This window comes from Oryzias melastigma, linkage group LG5 (assembly GCF_002922805.2).
Source record: "Oryzias melastigma strain HK-1 linkage group LG5, ASM292280v2, whole genome shotgun sequence".
Classification (NCBI taxonomy): domain Eukaryota; kingdom Metazoa; phylum Chordata; class Actinopteri; order Beloniformes; family Adrianichthyidae; genus Oryzias; species Oryzias melastigma.
The window spans coordinates 22,259,765-22,278,356 of record NC_050516.1 but is presented as its reverse complement, the minus strand read 5'-3'; the positions used below and the strand labels follow the sequence as shown (position 1 = coordinate 22,278,356).

The 18,592-nt window shown below is 42.9% G+C and overlaps 1 protein-coding gene across 1 annotated transcript; it reads left to right on the top strand.

Annotated features, from left to right (window-relative positions):
- Positions 1–9,441: 9,441 nt before the first annotated feature.
- rem1 (RAS (RAD and GEM)-like GTP-binding 1) lies at positions 9,442–18,575 on the top strand. The gene is made up of 5 exons (XM_024262872.2): positions 9,442–9,598; positions 13,260–13,657; positions 16,560–16,642; positions 17,656–17,860; positions 17,934–18,575. Exons 2-5 carry the CDS (start codon positions 13,303–13,305, stop codon positions 18,209–18,211), a joined length of 921 nt encoding a protein of 306 aa, XP_024118640.1. The 5' UTR covers positions 9,442–9,598; positions 13,260–13,302; the 3' UTR covers positions 18,212–18,575.
- Positions 18,576–18,592: the final 17 nt, after the last annotated feature.

Below are 18,592 nucleotides of genomic sequence, written 5' to 3'. Positions count from 1 at the left end.
CTCATCTTTGGGAAAACATTGAAAATGTAAACAATCAATAACGAGGAGACTTACATCACATCAAAAAAGACCAAATTGCTGATGCGTACTTCAGGTCATTGTGAATGAAAAATTGTTCTTAAATCGACCAACCAGTATAAATAAAGGTTCAACAACCAAATGATCTGTGTTTTTGATGGATTCGAGCAGGGATGTATAACTCAATCGCACAGGGGGCCAAAATCTAAAACACATTTTAGGTCGCGGGCCGAACAGGATAAACATTTATTGAACGCTATAACCAAATTCAAAACTTTAAAACCGTAACTTTTTAACATAATTATGAACTACATATATAGCATTACATGTGATAATGCTCATGTGAATGCTGTAAGCTGAATTTGGCTGCTGAAAATGATGAAGCTGATAGCCAGCTAAAATATTAGCTAAATACAAAATTAGCCTCAAAAAAAAAAAATAAAAACCCTCAGGTTAGCCAAAACAGCTAGCATGTTTAGCGGAAAAATAGAAACTTCAAAATAGCCTAAAAAAATAAAAACCCTAAGTTAGCCAAAACAGCTTGCATAGAAATACTAGCCTAACTCCAAAATAACCTAAAAAAACGTATAAAGAAAAACCGAAATTAGCCAAAATAGCTAGCATGTAGCTGAAATATTTGCTAAACTCCAAAACAGTCTAAAAAATCATATTAAATGCTCAACTAGTCCAAAAAGCTAGCAGAATAAAACCGTAAGTATTTAACATTTTTAAAATAATCAATGAATAATGACACAATAATAAAAAGGCAGGATAATTATTCCAGAATAAATCAGTTTAAACCTTAAATAAATGAAATATTTTCTCAAAATTATACAAGTTAGAAATAAGCATAAGATAACATCGGGCCAATAATAATAATAAAATAAAAAATGATCTGGAGGGCCGGATCCGGCCCCCCGGCCTTGACTTTGACACATGTGGATTACAAGACCTTTGTGAAGTTTATGAAATACAATCATATATTCCAGTTCAGAAACAAAATATTATCAAAAGTTTCTCGTTATTTGAAAGTTCCTGAAAATAGTTCTATGTTTGTTTAGTTTTCTTTACAAACTTTCATCATCTTTGAATTTACCTGTTAACCTCTTAACTCAAATACACTTAGTGACACCGAGAGACTGCTTTACTCGTTAGAATGGCTCAGTAGTGGTGGCAACGATGCCATCCTTACCCAACGGTTTGGAAGATGGATGGAAGAATACATACACTACTCATATTAGTATTGTAAAAAAACAAACAAACAAAAAAAACCCTTCAAAGTAACACAAATGTATTAAGTCAATAATCAAAGTTTATGACTGTATGGTTCCAGTTTTAAGTCCTCAGCTTGACGCTCCGTAGTTCTCCTCGTTAATCCAAAAATCCACGAAAAATCCACAATCCAGAAGTAAAGAAAAAAGAAAACTTTAATTCCTCTTCAGATTAAGAACAAACATCCATGGAGAAGCAAAACTGAATTACAAAGAAAATATAAAAATTAAAAAGAAGAACTTAGCGAGGTCGAAAAACTGTTGGACTCCACTCCACATTGTCTGTCACGAGTCTGCTGCGTGACTACACCTGCGCACCCAGAGCGCCTCCCAGGCTCCCCCTACTGGCGGTAAATAAAACTAAAACAAGTTGAATGCAAACATCTCACATTTTCTATTTGAGGCTCCTACAATGACAGTGGATCTTAAAAATGTTTCATGACATTTAAAGATGCTGCTTAGGCCGAAGTTACGGATAATTACTGCATGTCCTCATTTTAACCACAAGAGGGAGACAAAAGTTCAAACTTCTGAGCATCAGCCCACTCCTGAAACAATGAATCAATTACTGTACGACTTATACTTTCTGATGCACAACTGATTATGCAATAATCCCAGCGTCTAAACAGGATAAGCTGCAGACACAGAAGTTGCAAAAAAAAGAAAGAAACAAAAGACGCTGCAGACCAGCACTCCAGTGAAGCACCAGGGAGTTAGGCAGTAAGAGGATCCTTATCTCAAACAACTACACTCCTTAGTACCATTTTTCAACTGTAGGCCGCCACCAAGTAGATTAAATTTGCACTGTTTAACCTGTGGTGCAGTCACGGGTTAGTGGCTACCAGTTCCACTCTCTGTCTTGTCAAGAAGGGACAGTTATCAGCGACAGCAAGTTCCTTCCTTGTCGGTTGGGTCCACGCTGATACTGCTCTGCTCACAATGGCAGATGAACAAACTATCATTATGTGTGTGTGTTTGTAGGCAGGGGGTGCTCAGACTGACTCTTGCCAGTGTCTGTCCAACACATGCTAATTACCAAGTCATCACATTGACGTATGTTTAAGAAACCCTCGGAGTCAAAACATGACGTTTTGGGTGTGCTGGCTGTTCCAATTACATCAGGGCTCCCCAACCTCCGAACCTGGTACGGAGAGCAGGACATGCCGGTCCCCTAACCCGGCACTGGACGCGCAGCAGAACCAGTACCATTGCGTATCAGCACCAGTCGCATCCCTAGGACCGGTCCAGATTCAGACAAAATGCCCGGACCCCTGATTCAATTGGGCCCGGAATGGAAACTCTTTGGAGGCTTTGCCGGCTATCAGTGACTTAGAGGAAAACTACTGGACCAGAAGACTGTGTGATCACGTTCCAGCTTAACCGAAGTCACTGACAGCGAGCAGCGCGTCTAAAGACGACAACTTGGTGGATTTGAAGAGTCCAATTAAATCAGGGGTCTGGGTGTTTTGTTCGAACGCAAACCAGTCCTCAGGGCGCGACTGGTGCTGATACCCTAACCTTGACCCGGCACCGCTATGCATCCAGGTCCGATACCATTGCACGTCCAGTTCCGTTGCACGTCTGGTGCCCGATTAGGGCACTGGCATGGTGTTTGACCCGGTATCAGGTTCGGAGGTTGGGGAGCCCTGATTTAACTAACCCTTTTTACGTGACATCACACACTGCCGGGCATGTGCAAAGTGACTTTTGGTTTTCGGGTTTAGAACGGCAAAGCAGACAGCTAAACGCTGTTTAAAGGAATGTTATCTAAATAATAAAAGGCAACCCAACCAATTTAATGGAAATTGGTTCAATATTTATTTTAGAAACGTCCTACCTGGTTGTATTCGTTTTCTCCTCTTAGATCGTTCACAAATCAAAGTTCAAATATCAGTAATCATGTCTGCAGTCAGAACAGCAGCTCAGCTGTTTCCACTAAATCCTCTGGATGATATTAAACGAGTCGTGGATTATTTTTCTCTGGCAACCTGGTTAAAGTTAGCCAAAGGTTACAAGTACTTCACTGAATGCTGCTTGTTTGATTATGAAGGTAATTATGATTTGCCAATGTCGTTCTATGCTGATGTCCCTCCCTCCAGAGCCATATACCTCACTGTGATTGGTTGGTTCAGCTCTGCACACAACAAATGTCATTCATTTCAATCTTGGGGGCCCCACTATCATTCATCTTTCATATTATAAGACGGGGGCTGCAAATTTTCGTCCCAGGGGCTGCAGTTGGCCCACGGGCCGCAAGTTTGAGACCCCTGCTTTAGACGTAGGGCTCCTTTAAGAAGGATGTGTTTCCTGTAGAGTTCTATTTGTTGATTACTCTTTTTACCTCCAAACACTCCACAGTCCAAGAAGGTCAGTTGGTTATTATTGGTGTTCTCTGGAGAATTTAAGTTTCCAGTCCACTGTTTTTATGTGCTTTATGAAGGCTTGCACCGTCTTGGTTTTACTTGTTGCCATTGTGTGGGTGTGTTGGTGTGATGGTGCTGATCCCTGGAAGGAGCACAGAGCTTGCTTCTCCACTGCTTCCATGTAAACCCATAGCACAGTTCACAGTTTCTGTCTGTAAAACTCTTCTGGCCAGCTGGCTGTCAAAGTGCCTCTATGGACACAGGGATCATTCAACTACAGTCAAGAATAATCCAGTAGAGGATGTGAGCACTGTAGTCCAGCCCCCAGGGAGCAGAAAATTTCCACCGCAGAGGCACCATTGTCATCAGTTATGAAGACCATAGAATTCGGATTGTTGCAACAAACTTATTTCATCCAACCCCAAAAGCAGTTGATGTCATTTAAGAGCTTGAGCAGCACAGCAGCAAACACAGAAGGAGCAGTTTAGATGCTAATAACTAGGGATGTCCCGATCAGGCTTTTTTTAGCCGACCTGATGGCGAGTCATTTGTTTTTACGGATTAGCCGATACTGAGTTCTGATCCGATACTTTTGCAACACATTTAAAACATGAATAAATTAAATAAACAGATTAGTGTTGTCCCTTATTTATATTTCAATAACCTTCTTTTATTGTTAAAAACTTAACACTTCTGTGAAGTCGCTTTAACAAGTAAAAATAGTGCAAATATAAACTAGGAAAAAAATAATATTTTCTTATTATATAAGTGATAATTAGTCAGAGAAAGTTTAGTGACTTTAGCTTTAACATCTTTAGAGCTTTTGAACATTTTTAACCAAATGTGATTCCTGTCCTCATTTAAAATTCTTAAAACTGAATGATGACTAGCTGATATCATTATTTGTTTTAATTTATTCTCTTCTTTTTAAAGATTATGTGCTTCTTTTTTTAAGCTCGTCAGACATCACATTTCGGTTTTATTACCACAGTAGTTTATTTTCTTAACTTTTATTTCTCTGAGAATAAATCAAACAGGCATATCAAAGGACAGCTCGGGTCTTGAGTTAAATTACGGCGCCAGCATGTAGCAGTTAGCAGCTGCTGTGTAGCTGTCTGTCGGCAGCACCAAGAGCTTAACATTAAAAAGAAACAAAAACTCTGTCTTTTTCTGTTGAAATACCTTTAGAGGTTGTTGTTTGTTAGGACAAACCAACATAAACACCTACTGTCAGTTTAAAGCGTTTTTAAAAGAGTTATTGATCCCAGAAGTCTGTATCTGTGATCATCTAGCTAGCTTGACTGAATTGTTTACATTAGCCTTCTGCTTGAGTTGCTGCTGTTTTCCGCTGCATTTTCCGGGAATAACATTTTGTGATCTGTTCATGACATGCAGACTTCTAGTGGAATATTTATCCAATAAAATTGAAATATAAAGTGCTGATCATTATAAGAATAAATAAAATATCCAATCCTAATCGAACAACAAAGTCCAATTTTGATCGAGTCATCAACCACATGATCGGGCATGATTTCCAATCATGTGATTGGAACTTCACAGAAGCCGTCCACAATCTGTGAGAGTCTAAGTTGTTGGAGAGAGACTACTGCGTCACAAGACAACACATGCTAGCTGTGATCTGGGGGTTTAAGATTTTCGGCCTTACCTCTTTAATACAGAGTCTAGGCTGTATAGTGATGGGCCAGATTTCTGATGTGGTATTTCAGATCCACCAGTCTCCCAGTTGTCATCTTTCCTTATTGTAGTTGAACAGGAAGTAATCAGGTTCCTCATATGAGTCATATCTCATTGCTTATTTAGTTATATTTAAAAAAAAAAAAAAAATAGTGGTTTTCACAGAAGACTTTGGAATCTGCCATCTTATGCTTCCATCACTTCCAGCTGCTAAACATCTAACGCTGCATTCACATCGAACGCGATTTGTGCTGTGGGGGTGGTCCAGTTTCAATGTTAAGTCAATGTACAGGTGCTGTCCGAAGTCCAGCGGTGCAATTTGGGCACTGCAGTACACCCACAGTTTAAAAATTGTGGGTGTGAACTTTGGTAAAGAAAATAAGTTGCGTCAACCAATCAGTGACTTATCTTTGGGCACGTGATGTGATCAATGAGCTGATAATAGGTTGGGGTCTAAAACCTACACGGAGGAGAATCTGATTGTTCTCTTTCCATCCATCTTCTTCCGCTCATCGGGTCGTGGTGGCAGCAGTCTAAACAAAGATTCCCAGACTTCCCTCTCCCCAGCCACTTCCTCCAGCTCCTATGGAGGGGCCCGGAGGCGTTCCCAGGCCAGCCGATATACGTAGTCTCTCCAGCATGTCTTGGGTCTTTCCAGGGGCCTCTGCCCAGTGAGACATGCCCAGAACATCTCTCCAGGGAGGCATCCAGGAGGCATCCAGACCAGATGCCCAAGCCACCTCAACTGGCTCCTCTCAATGTGGAGGAGAATCGGCTCTACTCGGAGATCCTACCTCTAAGGAAGCGTCCAGCCACCCCCAGGAGAAAACTCCTTTCAGCCGCTTGTTGTCGGGATCTTGTTCTTTCAATCATGATCCAGAGCTCATGACCATAGGTGAGTACTTGAACGAAAATTGACCAGTAAATTGAGAGCTTTGTGTTCTGGCTCAGCTCTCTCTTTGCCACAATGGACCAGTGCAACGACCGCATAACGGTGGATGCCGATCCAATCCACTTGTCAGTCTCACACTCCGATCTTCCCTCACTTGTGAACAAGACCCCAAGATATTTAAACTCCTCCACCTGAGGCAGGAGCACTCCACTCACTGAGAGAGGACAAACTACCTTTCTCTGGTCGAGAACCATGGCCTCAGACTTAGCGGTGCTGACCCTCATCCCAACCGCTTCACTCTCGGTTGCAAACCTCTCCAGTGCATGCTGGAGGTCCTGGCTCAATGAAGCTAAGAGCACAACACCATCTGCAAAGAGATGCAGAGATGACATCCTGTGGTCCCCAAACCAGATCCCCTCCGGCTCCTGCCTGCACCTAGAAATTGTGTCCATAAAGACTATGAACAGAACCGGTGATAAAGGACAGCCCTGCCGGAGTCCAAGATGCACCGGGAACAGGTCTGACTTACTGCCTTACTATGTGGACCAAGCTCCTGCTCCGGTCTTACAGGGACTGGATAGCCTTTACTAAGGCTCTCTGGACCCTGGACTCCAAGAGCACCCTCCACGTGGTTAATGTGGTCAAATGCCTTCTTTAAATCCAAAAAACACATATGGATTGGATAAGCAAACTCCCATGAACCCTCCAGCACCCTGAGGAGGGTGTAGAGTCGGTCCACCCTTCTATGACCAGGAGAAAAACCGCTTTGTTGTTCTTGGCTCTGAGGTTTGACTAAAGGGCAGACTCTCCTCACCAGTACCCTGGCATAGACTTTCCCAGGGAGGCTGCAGAGTATAATTCCCTGGTAGTAAGAACACACCCTCTGGTCTCCCCTCTTGAAAGGGGGAACCACCACCTGCCACAGTCTGCCAGTCCAGTGGTACGGTTCCCATCTGCCATGCAATGCTGCAGAGACGTGTCAGCCAAGACACTCCCACAGTATCCAGAAACCTGAGGTACTTAGATCAAACTTCATCCACCCTCGGAGCCTCGCCACCGAGGAGCTCTTTGACTACCTCAGTGACCTCAGCGTGGGTGATGGACAGCTCCACCCCAGAGTCCTTAGCCTTTTCCTCCTCTAGGGAAGGCATGTCAGCAGAGTTGAGGAGATCCTCAAAGTATTTCTTCCACCACCCGATAATGTCCCCAGTTATAGTCAGCAGATCCCCACCTGCATTGAAAACTGCAGAAAACTGCTTTCCACTCCTGAGGCACCGGATGGTTTGCCAGAATCTCTTTGAGGCCAACCAAAAGTCCATCTCCATGGCCTCACCGAACTCCTCCCAGGAGCTGTTTTGCCTCCAAAATAGCCTGAGCCACAGCTGCCGGTACCTGTCACCTGCTTCTGGAGTTCCACAAGCCAGCCAGGCCTGATAGGAATCTTTCTTCTGCTTGACAGCATCCCTTACTTCCGGTGTCCACCACTGGGTTCGGGGGTTGCCGCCGCGACAGGCACCAGAGACCTTGCGACCGCAGCTCCAGAAAGCAGCAGAGACAATAGAGGTGGAGAACATGGTCCACTCTGACTCAATGTCACCAACCTCCCTCGGTACCTGCTTGAAGTTCTCCCGAATGTGCGAGTTAAAGACCTCCCTGACGGAGGGCTCAGCCAGACGTTCCCAGGAGACCATCACAGTATGTTTAGGTCTGCCGAATCTTCCGGGCCTATTCCCTGCTAGCAAATCCAACTCACCACCAGAAAGTGATCAGCGGACAGCTCTGCCACTGAGCACTATCCCTCACGTCGCCTGAAACAACTACAAAGTTAATCATTGATCTTCCACCTAGGGTGTCCTGATGCCAGGTTACACCTTTGGGTTTAAACATGGTGTTTGTTATGGACAAACTATGACGAGCACAGAAGTCCAACAACAAAACAGCGCTCGGGTTCAGGTCAGGAAGGCCATTCCTACCAATCACGCCCCTCAAGGTGCCACTGTGGGCATTGAAGTCCCCCAGGGGGATGATGGAGTCACCCCTTGGGGCACTTAGCAGTACTCCTCCAAGAGACACCAAGAAGGCCAGGTACTCCAAACTGCTGTTTGGCCCATAAGCGAAACCACCAAGGCCCGTCCCCCACCTGAAGGCAAAGGAACACGGCCCTCTCGTCCACCGGTATGAACTCCCAACACTTTGCGGCTGAGCTAGGGGCTTACGAGTAAGCCCTCCCTGGGCTGCCACCTCTCACCATGGGCAGCTCCAGAATGGTAGAGAGTCCAGCCTCTCTCAAGAGTTTTAGAGCCAGGCTGTGTGTGGAAGTGAGCCCTCTGAGTATTTCTTCATTCAAATCGTGTTGGATCAGAAAACTGAATGCTAGAAAATTCTCAGACAAATGACACACTGAAATAGGCGGGGCCAAAGTCTCCTCTCCCCCTGAATGTGTTTAACACTCGTGCTGTAGTGAATTGCGATTCTGACTCTGTACGACTGGATTGATCCAAAATTGCTCGTTGTTATTATTGTACCACTAATGTTAGCTTGAAGGTATAAGATCATGTATGAGTGCACCAAACAGAGCTCTTAGTCATGAGAAGAGGGGCGGGTTGCTCTCTCTCAACAGTCCCGCCCACAACCCAGAATGGAATATGCAAACCTTGAGAAGCAAACCATTTGGCGGTAGCTCCTCTCACACACAAGTTTATGAACACATTTTTGGACAGACATCGAGCAGAGAATTTTCCGCTCGTCCAAATAGAGGCGGCCTACACAAAGTTGTCGCGCAAATCGTGTTCTGTGTGAAGGCAGCTTAAGCATGTATGAAGTAAGGGTCAGCTAAATAATATCACATGTTAACGATACCTGCTCACACCCCAATGGCTGAGTTCAGTTCAATTCCAAACCACGCCGCTTAGCAGCTACGGCACATTTTAAAACCCAAACACAAGCTTTCTCATTCAGTCAGTTTTTAAATGTGTTTTAGGATCTTTCTCTTTTTCTGATTTTTTTCTGATGCGTTTAGAGCAAAATCCTGTTTTAAACCAGCTGAAGTTCTATGTTGAAATAAACTGTCTTTCAGGTCAAACAGGAAGTGACCAAATGTTTCCTACAGCAGCTTGCCCTCTATGCTGATTAAACACACACTCCTCCCCAGATATCTGTTTCTCCTCTGCTGTCGCTCTGACACACACACACACACACCCACACACCCCCACACTCATGGGGAGGGAGATAACTGTGATTCCACTGCTGAATTTTTAACGCTGTTGTGGAACTCTTTTCCAGCCGGGTTCAGTTTCACTGACAGACGTTTGTTTCTGCGGCGCTCTCAGGTGGGATGGAAACTCTGCGCCGGGTTGACGGTAAGTGCACATATTTATCAGAACATGAAAGCAAACTGCGTTGCCTATTTGGATTTCTCTTTGTGCATGCACAAAAATGAAAGAAGAAGAGAGTAGATGCAATAAGAAAACCACAAAGTATCTCATATTCCCACAGTTATTCAGCGAGTATAAAGTATGAGGTCATCGTGCTACGGGGGTCAGAAGCTTCAGAGTCAAATTAATTTACTTTTATTCTTCTGCCTTTAGATTATTGTTGGAAACAGTAATCTCTACTTTTTCATACCGATCATGTTTCACAGTTCATTCTTGGATCTGAGTTGTTGAGTTTGCAGGTAAATGTGGACTGAAAGGTATAAAATGGAAACTGCATCCAAATCCTCTGCTGGAGTCAACACATCAGTGAGAGCAGCGGTGACTGACCTCGTTTGTCTTGCCCCCCCCCCTCCCTGATAATGTGTCTTTGAAATGGCTCCACCAAACATTAGATTAAAAAAATACATGGAATAATACATAAACAATACATGAAAAAAGGTCAGATAGGGAACAATTTAATATTTCCAACAGAAACAATCCATTCATTTTTGACTAAAAAATATTTGAACATTTTTAAACTCTTTTGGTGGGGGGCAATGGTGACCTGATGTCTTCAGTTCAATTCCTAAAGTCCAATTCTCTCATCCGATAACTTTAAAGCTGCAGGGCGAACTGTCACAGCAAAGAAAAGCTCAAGTTTCTGAACAGCGCACAGCTTCCACGGCCTGAAACATGGTTTCATTTCAAAGACAATTTTCTAAACATTTCAGAAACTCAGCAAGTTACAGGCAGAAAAAAGCAAAGAAACCTTAGAGGAGAAAAGCCTTTACTTATAAACAAACTACATACTGAATGCAAACACAGCAAATAACATCTCAAAAGAAAAAAATGGGAAAGACACCAATAAAACCAACTTAGCTTCTAGCATAAAAGCTAACATCATCAGAAAACAGCTTCCTCGATCCAGCATCAAACCCAGAAATTTCTGTCAGGAAAGAGCTTTGTTTATCTGACATCACTGGTTCTTCTGCGTCGTCTCTGAGAAGCTACAGCTGCGTAGGAGATGAAGCAGCTGATAAAGACGAGAAGCATCAGTTTCAGTTCCTGCTGCTAAAGAGCCCCGGGACACTGAGCTGTCAAACTGCAGCTGACTGCAGCTGTCGCAGTGACCAGAACCGCAGAGCTGTCACTTTCATAGATCTGACAGGAAGAAAGGAGGGGGGACTAGAACATTTCAATGTCCATTAAACAGGAAGTTCGTTTTACTTTGAAAAACTGTTCAAATTAGTAGCATTTTGGTAGATTTGACAACTTCAGTGAATATCAGTATAAAAAAAACTGTATTTTTTTAATCTCCCTCTAAAACCAAACAGACTCAAAAAAAAACAAACTAATTTGACCTTCTTGTAAATGATTGTGTTAAAACTTTTGTAACATTGTTCAGAGTCACTGTTTTACTGTCAGTCTTCGCACAGAAACCTGTGAATGATGATGTCAGAGCATGAAGCAAATGTCACATAGATCTGGGCTTCATTACCTCAAAGGTTTCTTTGCAGCTGGAAGTTTAAAGTCTGCTCTGTTTTTCTGGTTCAGGTGTATCTAGCACAGATGTCGGCAGCCTTTAGTAGTAGAAGAGCCATTCACGCTTATTTTCTATTAATCAAAGCCTATGGAGCCTCATAGTCTAATTTTAGCCTTTAAGAAATTTGTATTTGCATTCATGATCTTTTTTTAATCATAAATTTGAATTATGTCTATTTTTTGGCATGAACAAAAGCAAAAAGACAAAAAAAAACGTAGCATCTATTAAATTTGATTATTTATTTATTTATTTGTATTTTTGACAGAAGCTGAAATAACTTCTTTTCTAAATAAAAGATGATCTGTGCCAAACAGGATCATCTCAGTGCAGCTAGTAACCAATGTTGTGTAACATAAGATAACATATGCTTTAACTCATAAAAGCTCAAACTTTTACCAAAGTTTTACTTTGCATATAAAATCTGTTCATTCTGGAGGTAGAGTTGAACAAACAAGACGTCTTCAGGTCAACAGGATGTAAAAACCTACATAGTTTATCATCTATGTGAACCTCAGACATCAATTTATACATTTAACTAATCTAAATTAAATAAATGATAATTAAGTAATCGTTACTTTTAAAAAAAATCTATTTTATATTCCTTTTATTTATTTAATTTTCTTTTTTCCCTCTTTGTCCTCAGCAGTCTTACTCTGCTGGGTTTTGTTATTTTAGTTTGGATCTTGGTAGTCTTAGTTTTCAGGCTTTGTTTATTTGTTTTCTTTAGGTAGTTTTGGTTTAACAGACATTATCAGGAGCTGCTGACTCTGACGGTCGACATGGATCAGCAGTCTCCATGAATTATTTCATGTTTGTCCAAGGATCCACCATGGAGAGATGATACAGGGCAGGTTGCAGACCCCTGGGATAGCATCTTCTTCTTACACTTTTGCAGGAATCTTACTTTTAGCCTGAAACAAAACATAAAGTTGGGAAGTCTTGTTTAATATATAGATGATTTTTTTGGTGTGGGGATTTTCTTAGTGTTGATGAAGTTCTTCACCAAAGAACTCTGAGGACATGGAGGCGCTGCTGGGGTTCTGCTGGATTCTGGTTCTCTCTTCTGGCCTCACAGTTTTGCTTGTTTGCACTTCTGAAGACCTCTGGGAACGCTTCGGATCCGAAGATGATCAGAGCGGGACGTTAATGTCTCTTTTGAGAACAGTAAAGATGAATCAGAACATGGTTGGGTTCTTCTGCAGAGTCGGCCTCATTTCAGGTTAGCAATAGAAAACTGCAGACTGGATGAAGGTTCTGCAGGTCTTTGCTGTTACTGACACCATGACCTCCTCAGCCGTCAACATGGAAACACGCCACCAGTCAGCCCAGAATCAAGAGAGAACAGCCTCTGAGCGTGGAGGAACATGCTTCTGACTTCCAAAAGACACTTTCTGAAAACACTCTGAAAGCTCTCAAAAGTATCAGAGAGAAGAACCCATAGAGGTTTCCGGGTTTCTTTCTGGATGGCTGCTCTGTCCTTATCAGGTCTCAGATCTGTGGCCTGCATGGATGCTGCTATTTGATTCATAAATGACGTCATGTGACCCACAGAGAAGGGGGTGGAAGCTCAATGATGAGGGGTTGCTGTTGCAGTTCAGGAAAAAGAGGTTCCAGAAACATGACGCATTAAGTAATAATTCCTGCTGGCTTGGGGTTTCCATTGTTTCTCCTTTGGGTTTCTTTTGGTTCTCCTTTGTTTCTCCTTTGTCTCTCCTTTGTTTCTCCTTTGGGTTTCCTTTGGTTCTCCTTTGTTTCTCCTTTGGTTCTCCTTTGTTTCTCCTTTCGGTTTCCTTTGGTTCTCCTTTGTCTCTCCTTTGTTTCTCCTTTGGGTTTCCTTTGTCTCTCTTTTGGGTTTCCTTTTTTTCTCTTTCGGTTCTCTTTTGGGGTCTACTTTTGGTTTCTTTTGGCCCTCCTCTTGTTCTCTTTCGGTTCTCCCTCAAAGGAACCATTACCTGCCATGACCTTTCTACTGTCCTTTAACACAGACCCTGTACTGCAGAAACAGCCATTTTGATTTGTTTTTGACATCTGTGACGTCTTTCTGAACTTGTTCTCTTGAACCAGACTCTTCACCTCCACTCTGACCGGATGCTGTTGCCGTGACAACATGAACCCCAACAGAGAGAAGGAGCCTCTGCGGCGGCGATGCAGCACACCCATACCCCCCCTCTCCCATCACCTGTCCAGGACTTGGGACCCCCGCCTTTCTAGCTGCACTCAAGCAGACCCAGAGAACTTGAATGTTTGCCGCAGCCACCCCCCTCTGGGACAGTCAGCGTCCTACCACCCTGGAGACAAATCCCTGCACTACCGGGCCCAGTGGAGCTCTGACTCTGATGAGGACTCGCAGAGTGACTCGGACTGTGTTTACAGAGTGGTGCTGCTGGGAGACCATGGTGTCGGGAAGACCAGCCTCGCTGGGATCTTTGCTGGAGTCACAGAGAGGGACGAGCATCCTGGAGGTGGGACGTTTACAGTTATAGCGTTGTTCCAGCTGAGCTTTTCTCACTGCTGTTAAACCTCCTGAAGAACATCCAAACACTGAATGGTTTCAAAGAAAATGTCAATAAAACACCAAGGGAACAGATGAGAGTGATGTTAAGATTTTAATCAAGTCACTTCCCCCAAATGTGTTCTTCTGGCGCTGATGGGATCCTCATTATTGCTGAGGTTCTGTTTTCAGCCAGTTTGGAATCAGACTGAAGTTTAGCCTTCTGTTAGGAATCTGTCTTTGCTGTGACATCACAGCCTTGATTGACCAGACATCATCAATCAACGCAGGAGTCACGTGCTTGCTGACTCACAGCCACAATCAGTAAGCTGTATTGATCCATTGGTAGTGTGTGGGGGCGGAGTCAGTGTTCAGGCTGTCCTCCGTGTGTGCAACGTCTGGTTTTACAAAGTCGTAAATAAGATAAACAGAAACGTTTGTTTTAAAGCTGATTTGAACACTTCATGTTGCTTTGGGAGATGTGAGCCTTGAATTTCTGCAGAGCTGCTGCTTAAACTGTTTTTCTATATAGTGCAGATGCCAAAGTCAAGTCCTCCCCCCCCCCGGGTAATCATATCCAGCCCAACAGATCATTTTGTTTTTATTGTATTTAATGGCTCAATCTTATCTTGCACTTATTTCTAACTTGTATAATTTTGACAAAATAATAATAATAACAATAATCTTTATTTACAAAGCGCTTTTCAGGGCGTGTGCCAGCTCAAGGCGCTGTACATAAGAAACATAAAGAAAGAAAACATATAAACATTTAAAAACAAGCTAATACCCATTAAATACCGGCCCCTCCCCGCCCACAATGCCCACCCCTGAAACATTCAAAAAGAAACCTGTGGCTTGGCTCTGCTGTACAGAATGGTATTGTGGGGATCCACTTAATCCAGGGGGACCGGTAACATACATGGGGCACCAGTGCGGCTCCCACCAACACCAGGAGGGCAGAGGGTCCACGCCACAGCTATTGAACCATGGTGCAGACCCATGCCTGCTGCAGTTAAAATGAGAGCCAACGCAACCAGGCCCCAAAGGATGGCCAGCAAAACCCCTGAACAAAGAGGATCCCATGAGGAAACACTGGAGCTAAAACAACAACAAAACAAAACAAAAAAACAAAAACACGAGAGTAAGTGCAATTAAATAATTAAAAGAAACAACAATGATAAGAATAATGAATATAACGAACAGTTAAAAGTTTAAACAATAAATAATTAAGACAATAACAATTAAGCCCTGAGACAGACTGGAGACCTGTCCAGGGTGTACCCCGCCTTCGCCCTTCAGTAGCTGGGATAGGCTCCGGCCACCCCGCGACCCCGAAAGGGAAGAAGCGGCCAAGAAGATGGATGGATGAATAACAATTAAGAACATAAACTGGTGTTAAAAGCTCAATTATACTACATGAATGTAAATAAAATCAACTAAATGCTAAATTAAAAAAATATGTTTTAAGCATTTTTCTAAAAACCTCTACCGTTGTAGCCGCCCTGAAGCTCTCCAGCAGGCTGTTCCACAAGCGGGGACCATAGTGGTGGAACGAGGCCTCACCATAGGTCACGGTCCTTACCTGTGGAACAAATAAAAGGCCAGTGCCGGAGGACCTCAGGGTCCGCGACGGCTCGTACCTTAAAAGAAAGTCCCCAAGATAAGAAGGCCCAGCACAGTTAAGACTTTTATAAATTATTAAAAGAATCTTAAAATTGATCCTGAAATGCACAGGGAGCCAATGCAGTGATTTTAACCATTTTTATGGAGAGTAAAGTATTGAAATTTATTTAGGGTTTAAGTTGATTTATTCTGGAATAATATTCCTGCCCTTTTATTATTCATAATTATGTTAAAAAGTTACAGTTTTAAAGTTTTAAAAATTTGCATTCTACTAGCTTTTTGGGCTATTTTGGTATTTACTAAGATTTTTGAGCTTTTGTGAAGTTTAGCTATTTTTTTCAGCAGTTAATTTAGGCTTTTTTCAGTTTTTTTGTAGTCCAATTTGGAGCTTTGCTAATATTTTTGGTTAATTTAGTTTATCTTTCGGTTTTTTAAGACATTTTGGAGTTGTGCTAATATTTTAGCTATATGCTCGCTGTTTTGGTTAATTTAGGCTTTTTTAAAGAATTTTATCTCGTTTTGGAGTTAGGCTAATATTTACATGCTAGCTGCTCTGGCTAATTTAGTTTTCTTCAGTTTTTTAGGCTCTTTGAAGTTTAGATATTTTTTCAGCTACATGCTAACTCTTTTGGCTAATTTAGGCTTTTTTCAGTTGTTTTAGACTGTTTTGAAGTCTTGCTATTTTATTCAGCTACTTGCTAGCTGTTTTGGCAAACATAAGCTATCAGCTTTAGCGTTTTCAGCTACTACTTTTAGCATCTTCAGCAATAAGCACTAGCATCTTCAGCGGATAAACTCAGCTTACAGCATTCACACTAGCATTATAGGTAATATATGTAGTTCATAATTATGTTAAAAAGTTATGGTTTCAAAGTTTTAAAAATGTAGTTTTAGAGTGTTCAGTAAATGTTTATCTTGTTCAGCCTACGACCTAGGGTGTGTTTTGGATTTTGGCCCCTTGTGTTTGACACACCGGATTCAGGGTATTTCCATGTATAGAGTCTAAATACTATCCATTTGTAATTCCACTTTTGAAAGCTAAAAAATAAAAAATAAAAAATTCCTGAAATATTTGTTATTTTGGCCGGATCGACAGTTTCTTGCAGGATGGAGGAGTTCCTCTACTAACTTCAGATAAACATGTTTTGAACTTTCACTGTGGCATTACTGTTGGTCTGAAAGTGCTCTTCCATCTGCTAGAAAAGTGAGACGTCACAACAAAAGTATGAGTTGTTTTGTTTTTTATCCAGATGACACATATGAGCGGACGCTGACGGTGGATGGAGAGGACGCCACGCTGGTTGTCATGGACACGTGGCAGACTGATAAACCGGTACAGTGATTGTGACCATGAAGCTGTGCCGAAAGTTTTGTCCCTGACTGCCGCGGTTTGTTGATTTCTGTGTTGAGGAGAGATTTTGGAGCTGCAGATCTGAACCCACATCAGAGGTTGAGTTCCTGTGTTTCTGGATATCCATCTGAGTTTCTGGGTATTTCTGACTTTTAGCTGCACTCTTCTGTGTTTGTGGTGGGTGTGGCCTCTCAGGTCTTTCTCAATGACCACACCCACCTGTGGCATGGTCATTGCAGAAGAGCATTTCGAATGTGTGACAGTGTTGGCACCGTTTTGACTTTTTGCTCTGAGTTTCTCTCTATTGTAGCACAAATGGTTACTTTAAAAAATATTTGTTTAGTTTGTAAAGTTCCTGCCTGTGAGTTTATAAAGACGTTCATTTAGTCAGTAATGCATGTTTAGGTCAACCAAGCGTTAGCATTAGCCGTCCTATGGGAAATTACATCAAACGTTTGCATCAAGCTAGCTGACTTTAGCTTTATGTGGTAAATCAATTTATATCTTTTATGAATCGATTTCTGATCTGTTGAGCTTAAACCGATTTAAATTGTTTATTCGATTTTTTCAACCCAGTCCTAGTGCTAACCACTGTACCAACATTTGAGACAGCTCTCTCAGCAGGGTAGATATTTTGACAGGTATCTCCAGTGTTTTTAAGTTTAAAGATTTTCATTGTTAAGGCTTTAAAAAGAGGAACATAAAATTGCATTGCATTTTATTGACTGAAATATTGACTTATTTTTGGGAAACAAAGCAGTGGAAGTCCTAATGTGCTTCACATAGTTGTGTAACGATTCCTTTTAACAATGATTTGATTAGACTAATTCCTTCAGATGGATCTGGTTGGATGGAAATCAATTAACCAATTAACCAATCAATCGTTACACCTCTGGCCTCATAACTGCTTTTTCCACTCAGAATGATTCAGATGAACGTATACTTCATCCGTCTCCTGAACAGTGAAGATGCCCCCCCTCTGTGTCTCCTAACAGGAGGCTGGGGGCAAAGGTCCTGACTGCTGCCTGCAGGTTGGGAGTGCTTACGTCATCGTCTACTCCGTCACGGACCGCTCCAGCTTCGACTCTGCTGCTGAGCTGCGCATCACTCTGAGGCGCGCCCGGCAGGCCGAAAACCTTCCCATCATCCTCGTGGGCAACAAGAGCGACCTGGTCCGGGCCAGAGAGGTAGCAGTGGAAGGTGGGTCAGCCACAAGTTGAACCGAGTTGGTGTGTCTCCAGGAGTCTGTGCTGATGTGCTGCCTCTGCCGCAGAGGGCCGGGCGTGCGCCGTGGTGTTCGACTGTAAGTTCATTGAGACCTCGGCCTCCCTGCAGCACAACGTGGCCGAGCTGTTTGAGGGCGTGGTGCGGCAAATCCGCCTCCGTCGGGACAGCAGTGAGGTCACCAAGCGGAGGCTCTCAACCTACAAGCGCAAAGAGAGTCTGACCCAAAAAGCCCGGCGGTTCCTGGACCGTTTGGTTGCACGTAACAACCAGCGCATGGCGGTGAAGGTCCGGTCCAAAAGCTGTCATGACCTGGCTGTTCTTTAGAGGACTTCTCTGACTGACTCGTGGAAGGTCGGAAATATCCAACACGACAAGGACGAACGTGTCTGCCACAATCAGACAACCGGACCCAGACCGTGACCGGAGTTCTGCTGCTGTTTTATTGACTGGTCAGACTTTGGTTCTTCTGGACCACTTGAACACCAAGATTCCAGCTGATGAGGAAGACCATCACTGAGGGTTCTTCATCTGTGCTGGAGGTCAGTGTTTGCTGTCATGTGAGGTCTGCAGGGTTTCCAGGATAGAAGAACTTTTTCAGAGGAAAACAGTTGCTGTGATCTGAACAAAAGCCATTCTGTTCCTGCAGGAAAGTCTTTCCCTCCACAGTAATAAACCTTCAGAAAGCATCCACATTTGGGCTTAATT

Bases quoted from the DNA above. Each gene is read 5' to 3' on its own strand.
- rem1 (XM_024262872.2), top strand. From the start codon at position 13,303: ATGAACCCCAACAGAGAGAAGGAGCCTCTGCGGCGGCGATGCAGCACA. The intron at 13,658-16,559 runs GTGGGACGTTTA...TTTTTTATCCAG, and splicing joins GAGGGACGAGCATCCTGGAG to ATGACACATATGAGCGGACG. The intron at 16,643-17,655 runs GTACAGTGATTG...GTCTCCTAACAG, and splicing joins CGTGGCAGACTGATAAACCG to GAGGCTGGGGGCAAAGGTCC.